Source organism: Orcinus orca, chromosome 8 (genome assembly GCF_937001465.1).
Source record: "Orcinus orca chromosome 8, mOrcOrc1.1, whole genome shotgun sequence".
Taxonomy (NCBI): Eukaryota; Metazoa; Chordata; class Mammalia; order Artiodactyla; family Delphinidae; genus Orcinus; species Orcinus orca.
In genome coordinates, this window is record NC_064566.1 from 38,320,021 (window position 1) to 38,333,271 (window position 13,251).

A 13,251-nucleotide genomic window follows, 5' to 3' on the forward strand; every position below is an offset into this window, starting at 1 on the left:
CTGTCATCACATTTCCTCTCTCTGATGCTGATCCTCCTGCCTCACTCTTACAAATACTCCTGTGATTATATTGGGCCTACCTGGATAATCCAGGATCATCTCCCCATCTCCCCACAAGATCCTGAACTTAATCACATCTGCAAAGTCCCTTTTACTGTGTAAGGGACATATTCAGAGGTTCCTGGTACTAATCTGTGGACATTTTTGGAGGTCTGTATTTCAGCCTACCACAGCTGTCTAGAAATAGGATGGCTTAGTCAAAGGGTGTATGTATTTTTAATGTAAATCAACTCTGTATCAATGAACACTCATATCAACACTATGGGTACTGGCTTTTTTTTTTTTTTTTTTTTTGCAGTATGTGGGCCTCTCACTGTTGTGGCCTCTCCCATTGCAGAGCCCAGGCTCCAGACACGCAGGCTCAGCGGCCATGGCTCACGGGCCCAGCCACTCCGCAGCATGTGGGATCTTCCCGGACCAGGGCACGAACCCATGTCCCCTGCATCGGCAGGCGGACTCTCAACCACTGCGCCACCAGGGAAGCCCTGGGTACTGGCTTTTTGAGGGCAATTGGGCAACACTGATTTAGGTTTAAAATCCTCATCCTCTCCTATTTTCCCTCAGTGCAGAGCAGGGTAGCATGCTGGTTGGTGATTTGCTTCTTGTTACTCTTTCACTAGTGTCTTAGCCCAAAAGAGTTGGTTCCCCAGGAGGAAGCTAGGGGAACAGGACTGGGAGTTTTAGCCAAAGGGTTGGTGTGTGAGGTTGACTTCCAGGAGAATCAGGCAGGAAGGGGTTCCTGGGTGGGGGTTGGAAACCTACAAACACTGTGATTCCAGCAGTTGGTGTGATCATCAGAATCTATGGCCACCTGTGAGTATATAGTGAGGGTGGAGCAGGAAGCCTGGAAACTGCTGCCAACTGGAGCCACGAGGGCCAAGTCAGCAAAGCTGGGTCACCAGTTATAGATAGGCTATGAAGAACAGGCCTCTGAAAGTCTGAGGCCACCCTTCCAACTAAGGCTGCAGGAAGACGTTTAGGCTGAGACTGGCTGGCTTGAGCTGGTGCCCTCTGCCTGTTTACACAACAGCTAACAAGGAGTGGTCCTGTTCAAAGTCTGCCTGCTTATACATGAATGTAAACAGATGGGAGTAGTAGTGAGGTGAGGGCTGAACAGCCAGGAACACTGGGGTTCCAGCAATGACTAAAGAGCCACCTTTGTCTTAATCTAAACATCTTGCTGTATGATAGAATTAGTATTTTAAATCAGGCTGGTTTTAAAGGCTGGTTTAAAGTCATGTTCTGTTGAACTCAGGGTTCAAAACTCTCTCTGAAAGCTGTTGATATGTGACTTAGGGAGTGTGTTGTGCTGAGAAAATGACTGATTACAAACCTTTAATTATCATCAGTGATGGAGAAGCTTTGCCCCACCCCACCTCTGGCTATAACGATAGGAAATTAAGAAGTATAAAGTATGCATTTAAGGCTATAAATGTCCCTCTAAGTACTTCTTTAGCTGCATCTCACAAGTTTAACGTGTTGTAATTTCATAACCATGAGGATCATAATATTGTTTAATTTCTACTCTGACTTATTCTTTGATCCACTGCTTATCTAGAAGTGTGTTTCTTAAGAGGCTGTAAAGCTTTCTTTTCATTAGGAAAAGTCCCAGGGCTCATGTTAGCGGACAGATATAACATGAGGGGAGACACATATTTGTGAAATAAAAACTAAGCTTTCCAAGTGTTAGCTTCACAGGAAATGCTCTACCCCTCCAGGCTGAGTAGAGCCCTTGCATCCAAACATTGAACCAGGCCCTAGTAGTATCCCCCTCTTATTGGCTGGTGCTTCCTCAGGCCACCCCTCTCCTATTCCTTCTCAAATGGTTCAACCCAGGAAAGCATTCTCCCATTTGCCTCTTAGATGTGCCAACAGTACTTTAAAGTTGAAGCGTCACTAACAACCCGATCCCTAGATTCTCCCTAACCTTAGCACAGTCAACAGTAGCTGCAAAGCTTACCGAGCTCTATGAGAGAATAGGGAAATAAAGACAGAAATGTTGAGAGGCCAACATGAAGCGTACTCTCAGGGCCTGACCCGTCCACATCTTGTGTGAGAGGCATCTGTCCCTGGCCCCACAGAGCTCAGACCACTCCTCAGGCCCCTCACCTGGGTGCCAGTTTTCCAGCTCCCAAAGTCCTCTTCCTTCTCCCCACCCCTCCTCTAGGAGCCAGCCTCTTATCAGTTCAATTCAAACCAGCAGATGCCCGTGGAGGACCTACTCTGAGTGGCGCACAGTGCTGGGCACGGGTGGGGCAAGAGAAGTCAGGGTGACCTCCACGGACATAAAATAGGATTTCGTCTTCACAGCTGAAATTCCTTCAGATTCAAAGCAAACCTGACACCTTCAGAGATGCTCAGAGGTCTGATGTCTTCCTGTGGTTTATTGGATATATAAACAGAACACAGATACAGGAACAAAAAGGCTGCAAGAACAGCTGGGGGCCATCCTGGAACAGGGCCCCAACCCCAATCCTAGGGGTACCAGGGCAGCCACACATCTCCAGACATACAGGGCAGTGCTGGCGTCTGAACAACCTCATGTTCATGCCCTTTGGACCCAGCAGCACAAAGTGGTATGTAGGGTCAGAGGGCTACAGGGTGGGGTGTGGAGGGGGCCCTAGGCTGGCTTTAGGAAGGACACACTGGTTCAGAGACAAGGCTCTGAGAAATGCTCAGAGGCGGCTGCACACGCACAGGGCCTGCATTTTCCACTGACTATTGCTCTCCTGCTGGACAATCCCATGAAGTAGAAAGCTGGGAACTGGCTGAGCCACAGAACTCACACTCAGGCCCCTCCAGAGACCAGCTCTGCTATGTTCTTGGAGAAGAGGCACATTGTAAAGCCAGGGTCTGCCCTTGCAAGCTGAAGGTACCATTAAACACCCTAGGGCCCTCAGAGGGGTGGGCTGTCCACCCACATGGGGATGAGTTGGACCCTCACTGAGGAGGGTCCAGCACAACTCATCCACCACACCTCACCAGAGCCAGCCCACCGGCCAGGGAGGCCGGTTTTGAGGGATGGGAGTAGGTGGGTATGGAGCAGCCGTGGCCCTGCTCTTCTAAATCCTTTCCTGAATTGCAAGGTCAATAACAGAATACCAGGGCATCCCTCTTGGGGCTACAGGGGGCTTGAAGCTCACTGAGTCTACTCCCCAGTCTCCGGAACTGACCTCACAGACATTGGTGAGAGCACGTCGCCTGGGAACCCACCCTCTTTGCTTCTGGGAAGTCCTCCTGGGCAGCGATACACAGACCTGGATGTTTCAATTTAAGCCCCCTTTCCTTTTACTGAGTCTGTGGTTCTTCCGTGGTCAAAAGGGCCGAGAAAGAGAATGGGCCACCACATCTGGCCCCTCCACTGGGTCTTGGGTCCAGCCCTGGTCCCGGCTTCTCCGGAAAACTCTTACCCCCTCTACCAAAGCACTGCAGCCAGAGTCCCAGATGTGCAGGGGCTGATGCCCCTGACCGAGGGCCCTTCCCAGACCTCAAGCCAGGGACAGAGCTGAGTTCCCTGAGCCCCAAGTTGTGGCACTCTCCCATATGTGGAGGAGGGGGAGCCCAGAGAGGGAGCCAGGATGGGCCGGTGTGGCCCGTTCAGTCACTCTCTGTGTCTCTGCCCGCCATTCCATGCTCAGCATGTACCAGCTCTCCACACCTTTAGTGCCCCCCGTCCACCCTACACTGGGTCAGCTGGAAGCAAAAAGTGGTCCAGCCCGCCCCAGCCCGCAGGCCTCAGGACCACTGGCAGGCACAGTCTGTGGGCTCCTGCACTACGTAGGGCACCCAGGTGGCGTTGGCGGCACAGAAGAGCTGCACAGAACGCCGCTGCAGGCCCACCTCGCGGCAGCACTTGCAGAAGCGGGCGAAGATGTTGATGTTGTAGTTGTAGATGCTGGCGGACGGACACCTCCCATCGCAGGACACTAGGTTCACCTGGAGACGGGCAGGACAGTGAGGCAGCCTGTGTGGTTTCCACCCCCCAAAGCCCCCCATCCCCATCTTCGGCTGCACCCCGCCCCCCCCCCACCGCCTTGCGGGGGCCACGCACAGGGGTGCTGCTCCTGCAGTCATTCTTGCGGATGGTCATGCGAATCGTCACCTTCTTGCAGGAGCGTCCGTCCTCTTTACCTGGGGGGACAGGGTGGGTGAGGCAGCTGCGGCCGAGAAGTGCTCCCGGGGCAGCAGGCTGGGCCAGACTGGGGCAGTTAGTGTCATGCTGGAGGGTCCCTCTACCAGAGTTAGTGCCCATGCATTAGAGCCCCTCCCTTTTAGCTCAGTGCCCCGGAAGGAGGTGGAGGTGACAAGGCAGGGGAGATGGGTGAGACAGGGAAGGATGCCAGGGACGGCCTGGGGACTCTGGGCTAGGGAAGACGAGGATTTGGGGACGAGGCAAGCTGCCTGCCCACCCCAGCCCCAAAGCCTGTCTCTAATCCACTGGCGACCCTGGAGGTATCCTCTCCCCGCTCTGAGCTTCAGTTCAAGCATTAAGATCCCGCAATTGCCTGAGTGAGTGGAAACCCCAGTCCCTAGCACGATGCTCGCACATAGCAGGATCACTCGGTTTCCACAGCTATCAAACAGGACAGGGCCGGGAGTCACCCACCTCACACGGCTGTTACAGAGATGGAACCTGATAAGCACGCAGTTTCTTCTGCCTGGACCATGCCTCCCAAAGACAGCCAATCACATGGCTCATTTACACCCGCACCTGCTCAAGTACTGCCTCACCAAGGCCTTTCCTGATCTTCTTCTTGAAACTACAACATCCTCCCTCCACCCAGCCTCCCTCCCTGACCCCTCCCTTCCTTATTTCTATCCAGGGCACTGTCACCTTCCTGAGAGACACCCTTGTAATGATGCTCTTGACATGTAAGCTTTAGGGTCTTCCTTTGCACAGCCTCCTTCCACAATTTGTTGTGAGTTCTCTCGTTCTAAATAAATCTTCACTTTCATACCTCGGTATGGATTTGTAAGTTTGTGTTCTTTTTCTTAATGAAGCCCCCCCACCACCAACTGCATAAATTTCAGCGCCCATAAAACCAGATGCATCCATCTTATTGTAATTTCACTTGCTCTTCTGTCTCTCCTATTAGAACGTCAGCTCTATGGGGCTGTGTCATTTATGCTGTGTCTACAGTGCCTAGAACAGGGCCTGACGTATTGGTGCTAAATAAATATTTGCCAGATGCATAGACTCCCTCTGTGACACCGGGGTGCCTGTGGGAAATGGGGTGGAATCCCCTCTTCTGGCCTCTGGGTTTCACCAAGTAGGTTTCTGACCACACCGGCTGGAGGTCTCCTGGCCAGAGCTAAGTTCACTTTTTCCTCCCTCTCTGCTCCCAGGAGACAGGAGAACTGAGAACTGTCCTGGCCATGGCCTCAGGGTCCTGGACTGAGACCAGCTGAGTAACCAGCAGTAGCAAAGCAGTGGTTGCATTGGGCATTGGGCACCAAGAGAGCGGGCACTGCTGAAGCATTCCCATGCAAGCCCAGGGGTGCAGCGTGCTACCCAGCATGCACTGCTGGCCTTACAGCCTTTGCCAGAGGCAAGGAGCAGGGGCACCACACTCCCCTCCCCCACCCCCAGAGCTCAGGGCCACCTAGCAGAAGGGACATTGGCAGAAACAGCAACGCGGCTACACGCCTCCAGTCCCGCGGGCTTCCGAGAGGAGTACCTGGGTGGCAGTGGACACTAACCCGTGGAGGAGAGGCGGGGCTAACGGGGACCACAGGAAACAGGGTCCCCGGGGAACCTGGGGAGAGGGACACGGGTCACAGGGAGCACACGGGACATTCAGGGAACATTGAGGTGTGGGTCAGAGATCAGCCAATGAGGCACTGAGCCCAGTTTCCTTGGAACATGTGAAGTGAACATAACAGGGTCCAAAATTCTCCAAGGAAAGGTTGAGGGCCCTGGGGGATGGGAGGCACGTGGGCAAAGGTCCTAAGGCTGATTGGAACATGACGCACATGCAGCTGGGGCTGCAGGTTCCAGGGGCCAGGGGTGAGGACAGACGCACCGAGCTCTCACTCAGACTCAGTCTGGGAGCCCATGGGTCTGAAGCCACCTCCATGACAAGGCTCCTGACCACAGGGGGAATTCATGTGGGGGCATCGCGGCTGGAGGTCATGGCAGGCCACGGCAGGAGGTGGCAGAGCAGCTGGTCAGTTACTGACCTCCTGGACCCAACATCCCAATGTCCCATCTCCAACAGGAGCAGAGGCCTTTTGTTGGGATAGGGATGTGAGCATGGCCCCTGCCCACCTGCAGATCTGTGTCTGTGCCATGAGCCCCATGGCGGGGGTGTTATCCCTTCAACTACTCACCCCTGAAGAGCCACCACTGGAGGCGCCAGGCCAGGAACCTGGCCCTCTGAGCCCCAACATGACACCTTGTCCCCCCCACCAGAGCCCCTCACCCCTGACCTCCGCCATGCTCACTCACATGTCCTGCAGCATCCTTCCAAGGAAGGTACCACCGAGCCCCCAGCCTAGAGGGAGAGGAGGAGAGGTGGGTAGGAGACCACATACTAGGCCAGGAGCCAAGAATCCCAGCAAGAGGCAAAAAGACTGCTAGAGTCTAGACTCCTTTCCTCCCATGATGCTCCAGGGCAGGAGTTCCAGGCCCCATTGCCCATCAGGCCCTGGCCAGAGGGGGAAGGGGCCCCTGAGCTGGCCACTGAGAGCCACAGGGGCTAACGCAATTGGTTGGGACACTGGCACTGAGGCTGGAGGCTGGGTAAAGATGGTGCAGGGCGCCAGGGCCTCCTGTTTTTCCAGTGGCAGCTCTCCTTATGCACCAGCCCCCACCCAGTACTGTCGTCCACCTTAGTGTTTCCTGCACAGAGGGTCAGGGAGGGAAGGGGTTAGGGACTTACCCACTTGGGTCAGTGGTCTGGGCTCTATCTCAGCCCTGGATAAGCTACCCCTTTGCTCTGGACTTAGTTTTCCCATCTCTAAAGAGGGGCAATGATTCCTGATAGCCCTCCTCCTCTACTGTGAAATTGATAAAATGATGGATGTGACAGTTCTTTGTAAATAAGTGTGTGTGTCTGTGTGTATGTGTGTGTGAGCATGGGTCTAAGTATATATGTGTGGTTTTGTGAGCACACACATGTGTGTACATGTGTGATTTTGCATGTGTGTGTCTGTGTGGAGAGAATGCTTGGATGTGTGTAATTGTTTTCTAAGTGAGACCAGAAATCTTTAAATGCCCAATATTAACGTCAAGAACTCTAATAATTCAACAATAACCCCAAACCCTCCAGGAAATCATTTTCCTTGAGGCGTGCCCATAGTGACAGCTGTCCATGCTAGTGCTGGACCCCTGTTAGCCCGTCGCAGGACTGGCCCAGGACGTCTGGCCCAGCTGCACACACCACGTCTGCATGGTGTGTGCGTGCAAGCGTGCCTTGGCATGTGACAGTGCGTGGTATGTGTACTGGCTTGCCGAGGTGTTAACGTCCCTGTGGAGTGTGTGGTGCCTGTGAGCAGCTGACTGCCCGTGTTGGTGTGTATGTGAGTGTGCCTAGAACATGCGACAGTGTATGTTTGCGTGCATCTGGGCATGGCCCTGTGAGGTGTGAGGATGTGGTGTGATGCGTGAGGATGTGGTGCGATGTGGTCAGAGTAAAGATACACGGAAAGATGTGGAGTTGGGGTGGCAGGGCAGGTCCAGGCTCCAAGGGAGCCCTCCTTCCACAGCCCCCCACACCACAAGACACCCCTGCCCCTACCCACCGCCACCACTAAGACAGCTGCTGCGCCTGGCTTTAGGCCACGCTGTGCAGGAGGCGGCCAGCACTGACCTTGGCACACTCGGTCTCGTTGAGTGGTGGGCAGGTGATGGGCGAGTGGACGAGCACGGCGCCCAGGGGTGTGCTGCTGCAGTGGTGGCGGGTGCAGTCTGCGATCCAGGATGCCCCGGGCTAGAGGGCACAGAGGTAGCCAATGGGAACCTGTGGCCGATGGCCTTAGTGAACTGATAGGGCACAGCTCTGAAGACAGGTGCAGCCCTGGGCCCTGGTCCTAGGTGTCCCCTCCCGGGATGCGCAGTTAAGGGGCTGCATACCAAGAACAGGGAGGTGGTGTCATTGGGGAAAGTGAAGAGGCAGGACACGTTCCTGCAGGAGCCGCAGCAGGTCGCCAGGTCCCTCGGGTGCTCATACTCCTGGTTCTGCAGGACAGGGAGAGTCGTGACGGGCCTCAGCCACATACCCACCTCCACCCTCCTGCCTCTCCCACTGTCTGCTTGTCCCTGAGCCCAGAACCCAGAGAAAGGCCCCCTGTAGATGCTCAGAAAGGAAATTCCCAGCCTCCTTGCATCTCAGGCAGGAAGGTCATCCTTATATCTACCCTGAGCCTCAGGGTAGATATAAGGGTAGACAGCAGGTCCTAAACCCAGCCCCAGGGGACAAAGAGATGGCCTTGCTGGTAATTAAGGATGGCGGTTTTGATTCCAGATAGACTTTAGTTTGAGTCCCAGTTCCTGTGGCAATTTTGACAAATGGCTGGACTTCCCTAAACCTCAGTTTTCTCATCTGAAAAATGGGAATAATTCCAATCCCTTTTATTCAACTCATACTTATTTAGCCCTTAATAGAAGCCAGTCACTGCCCTAAGTACTGGGCACGTATCAATAGAAGCACTCAGCAAACGGTGGCAGTACAAACCAAGAGGATAGGGACCGTGCCAGGCATAAGTAGGTGCTCAATAAATGTGAGCTTTCTCTGTCAAATGCTCACCCTTGCCAGGCCTTCACTCTTGCTGTTCCCCTCCTGGCCTCAGCACTTTCCACAGAGGTCTCAGAGGTCCCCCCAATGCCCACTCTCTAGACTCATCCGAAGAGCTTGGTGGAGCTTGAAGGGTCCCTCTGATTCCCAGAGCACCAAGGGTCTGCAGGCCAGCTCCCCATGGCCCCCCACAGCCCGTCCTGCGCCGCTGCCCCCTACCGCCTCGCAGTGGACGTCACACAGCACGGAGGTGGTATTGATCTGGTAGAAGCCGGTAAGAGGGTCGAGCACGGTGGTGCAGCGGGATGTGTGGCACACGCCTTCTGCCGAGACCTCCACCACCGTCTGGCCCAGCTGCATCACCCCCAGCTCGCGGCTCAGACACACGGGGGCATTCACTGGATGGGCAAGCAGGGCGGCGACAGTCACCGAGAGCCCAGCGCCCACACTGGCCCCAGGCCGGCTGGCCCACCCCTGGCTCACTCAGCTTGCCCCACCTCCCCGGCTCCCCCTCCCCACTCACCGCACTCGTATTTGGTGCAGCCACACACGTTCTCCGCGCTCTGCATGAACGCCTCGTCCAGCTGGGACATCTCCCACTGTGTGGGCAGAGGCCGTTAGCACCCCAGGTGAGGAGACCCAGCCCCACCATCGGGAGCAGCCTGCCACCTGGGGCCCTCTTTTGTCAGTTGTCTCCTTGCAGTGGGCGGGAGTCGGCGGCGGGGAGGGGCTGGCAGGCCTGTTAGCCAGGGGGGCCCTTGGCACCCTGTGAGCTCAGTCACCCTCCCTCGAGGATGCCCATGTGGCTCCCAAGCCTCCCCGCGTGTCATCTCCCGGGCCTCAGGACTCCCTTGTCATTCTGAGCACCCACTGGCCACATCAGCGAGGGCCCCCTGCATGGCTGCCAGCCCTGCCAGGCTCATACGCTTCCCTTCCTTCTCACCAGTTAAAAGGAGAAGAGCATGGGATGGGGGACAAAATGAGAGAAAATGTGGGCTAGGTGGGAAAGAGGGAAGACTTATAATCCAAAAAATCATGTAGAAAACATAACTTTAAGCATAACTTTCCATTTCTTAAAGTATTTTCACTTCTCTCAGTGGCCATGCAGCCTGGTGGTTAAGGGCATGTTCTCTGGAGTCAGATATCCTGGTTGCAATCCTGGCTCTGTGATTTACCAGCTACATGACCTTAACCTTAGTTTTCTTGTTTGTATAATTGAGATAACCATAGACGCAATCTCATTGGGCTGTCGTGAGAATTAATATGATAATAGACATAAAAGGCCTAGGAAAGTTCCTGGCATATAGTTAGCTCTAGGTAAACATTAGCTACCGTCATGAGTATCACCATCACCATCATCCCTGCCATCCCCAGCAGCAGCAGCATCTTCTTCACCACCCCCACCACCATCCCCACCATCACCATTACATCATCACCATCATCATCATTCCCACCATCCCCACCACCCGCACCATCCCCACCAGCATCATCACCAGCATCATCACCACCATCAGCAACAGCATCAGCATCAGCGTCATCATAGTACTTAATCCTCACCACAACTCTGAAGCATGATCAGGCCCACTTTACAAGCGAGGGCACTGTGCCCAGACAGCAGAGCTTGGGATGAGAATGCTGACTTGCAATTCAAGGCTCATTGCACTAGATTAAAGGAATAGGGTCTCCAAGAGAAAGGAAAGAGAAGGAAAGAAAAGGGGGGAGGCAGACCAGGGGGAGTGGGGAGCAGCAGGGTCTTCATACCAGATGGCACTGGGGCACTGGGATTGTGTCGCAGTCACACTCTGAAAAACAGGAGGGGACAGGACCCACCTCACCAGAGGTGTCCAGGTGGGAGCCCCCCTGAGCCTCCCAGACCCCTCACTGCAGGTGCAGCTCCTCCTCTAGCTGCCCTCCATCCCGCATAGGGGCTGCAGCTCCCCTGGTTGGGCAGGTGGGGCGTGATGGGTCCAAATGCCGAGCTCCACATAGAATGTGCAGGGAGGATAAACAGGTAGATGGATCAATACCAGGTTCCCTTCCATCACCTGGGCTTCATCCTTCCCTGTGCTCCGGAGCACATTCTAGAGCAGAATGGGGCCTCTCCAGGAAGGAACAAGGCAAGGGTGGAATTTGTGACCATCTGCATTTCCTAAATATATATATGCTCAGCCAGCTGAGCTCTACTCCAAGCCTTCGCCCGTGAGCAGGTCCGGTTCTAAGCTGCGAGGGAGCTGATGGCCGAGGCACCGCTGACTAAAGTAAGGGCTCCAGCAGTTCTAGCTTCAGGAGGAGGAGAAGTCAAGGTCACAGTGGCTGTGAAACACACTTGGGAGTCACCTATTCATGCAGCAAATAGTTTTAGGTGGCTATATGCCGAGATTTTTCTCTGTTCTGGGGACAAAGCCATGGATAAAACAGACTAAAATTCCTGCCCTCGTGAAGTTTACATTCTAGTGAGGCCCTGAAAAAGCAAGCTGGGAAACAGAGTTTCTCAACTTCTTTTCGAAAAACATCTTTTTAAAAAGATTTTTTTGATGTGGACCATTTTTAAAGTCTTTATTGAATTTGTTACAATATTGCTTCTGTTTTATGTTTTGGTTTTTTGGCCCCGAGGCATGTGGGATCTTAGCTCCTCGACCAGGGACTGAACCTGCACCACCTGCATTGGAAGGCGAAGTCTTCCTAACCATTGGACTGCCAGGGAGGTCCCTGAAAAACATTTTTATACAAAGCTCGCAGGTGTTCATTACTGATCACTGCCACTCCCTGCCTGCTTCTCAAAAGGATTTGAGGCGAATTTGAACAGAATCATATTTACTATCAGATGGTTGCAATAAAGACTTTTTAAGGTGGAGAAGTTCCTTTTTGGAACAGGAAGTTGTTTTTTTCCTTCTTTTATCCTGGGGAGGCAAAGAATGTTCAGCACTCAGGGAGCGGGTGCAGCGGGAGGGCCATTTTGGCGGCTTCCCTCTGGTGACTCTGGAGGGGTCGAATCTGAGCCAAGTGGACAGTGGTGGCCCGGCTCCCCCTCCCCCCAGGGGCCTGGATCTCCGCCTTTGGGGAGGGGTGTCCCTGTGCGGGGACTTACCACAGGACTTGTAGGGGCAGCAGCGGTCTGGGCTCCACACCTCCACCAGGACAGTGCCCATGACACACTGAATGTGGGGACAGCGGAAGCTCTCACACACTGCATGGGCAGGGAGGCAGGGGACACGTCAGCCACAGACACCTTGGAGCTGGAATCCTCAGAAACACACTGGCTAAGGAGGGGTACCTCCTAGCTCCTCCGAGGTCCCCCCAATGTCCTCAGACACTCTCTGGGGTCCAGAGGAGAAGACTGGGCTACCGAAGTCTCGCCGTAGAATTACATCAGGAGGCCCTCGTTCTGCCCTGGGAGGCACTAGCGACCTGACAGTGTCAGAACCTTAAATTCACTCAGCTGGGCCTCCCTCCCTTGGATGCTGTGTCGCCCTGAGAGGAGTGGTCAGAGGGGAGCCGGTGACCAGGTGAAGCTCCGCTGATGGGACAGTTTCTCTCTAAGAAGAACACGGCTTCTCCTGCGCTGTGGAGACGTCACCCTCTTGTAGCCCACCTGGAGCCTGCTCTGCTACAGCAGATGCTACACTCTAGGGCTCACACTTCCCTTCTTCCTGCTCTCCAGCCAGTCCCCTCTTAGTTTAGGATTCCTCGGCCATTCTCATTTATTGAGAGACCAAGGCAAGGAGCAAGGAATCCCTGGACACAACTTTTTGGTGGAGAGGGGAGGTGCCAGGGTCAACGCTGAAGGTGAAAGATTGTAAAACTTATTTGATTTACAAAAAAAAATTACTGGCACAGGTAAGGAGTATTAATCAGTGTTTCAAAAACATAAGAGGTAGAGGGAGAAGGACATTTGTATAATGTCCAAATAACCGGTTACTTTCTGGTTGAAAGAGGAAATTTGTAAATGTAAGATGGACAGATCAGACAGTTACCACCCTAATCCAGGGCCAACGTGAACCTCGGTTAGAGTGGCTCAACCACAGAGCACGCGTCTCCTGGTGTGATGTCCTATGAAGCTCGAGGACAGTGTAGCCAAAGATTTTTAATTTGAAGCCACCAAGTCTTGGATCTAATTTCCAGTTTACAGGAAGCACAGTGGACAGAAGAGCAAGGTAAATGGTTCCAAGAGGAAGAAACGAGATAAATCCAGAACATGAGACCTTCTGCAGGACCATAGCCCAAACTCTATAATTTAGTATCATACAGAAGAAAGAACATGTGCTAGATTAAAAGACATTTAAGAGACATAATGTTAATGTGTGGATCTGGATGGAATCCTGGATTGAACAGACCAGAAAAACCATGGACTGGTATGCTATGACTTGAAAATGTATCAACATGAAAGGTAAACATCATTAACTGAAAATACCTGGCTAAAAAAGAGCATGTACAGTATGACCTCATTTTGGTAAAA

The 13,251-nt window shown here is 53.5% G+C and overlaps 1 protein-coding gene across 1 annotated transcript in view; it reads right to left on the reverse strand.

Moving 5' to 3' along the window:
- Positions 1-2,446: 2,446 nt before the first annotated feature.
- The window catches only part of OTOG (otogelin), an 86,971-nt gene continuing 76,166 nt past the window's right edge, over positions 2,447-13,251 (reverse strand). The window contains exons 48-56 of the mRNA XM_012538964.3: positions 11,884-11,982; positions 10,557-10,597; positions 9,319-9,394; positions 9,015-9,193; positions 8,135-8,239; positions 7,872-7,991; positions 6,509-6,554; positions 4,112-4,191; positions 2,447-3,996 (exon numbers count right to left, since the gene is read on the reverse strand). Of these exons, the coding sequence (XP_012394418.2) occupies positions 3,796-3,996; positions 4,112-4,191; positions 6,509-6,554; positions 7,872-7,991; positions 8,135-8,239; positions 9,015-9,193; positions 9,319-9,394; positions 10,557-10,597; positions 11,884-11,982 (947 nt within the window). The 3' untranslated portion in view covers positions 2,447-3,795. The remainder of the gene's footprint in view (positions 3,997-4,111; positions 4,192-6,508; positions 6,555-7,871; positions 7,992-8,134; positions 8,240-9,014; positions 9,194-9,318; positions 9,395-10,556; positions 10,598-11,883; positions 11,983-13,251) is intronic.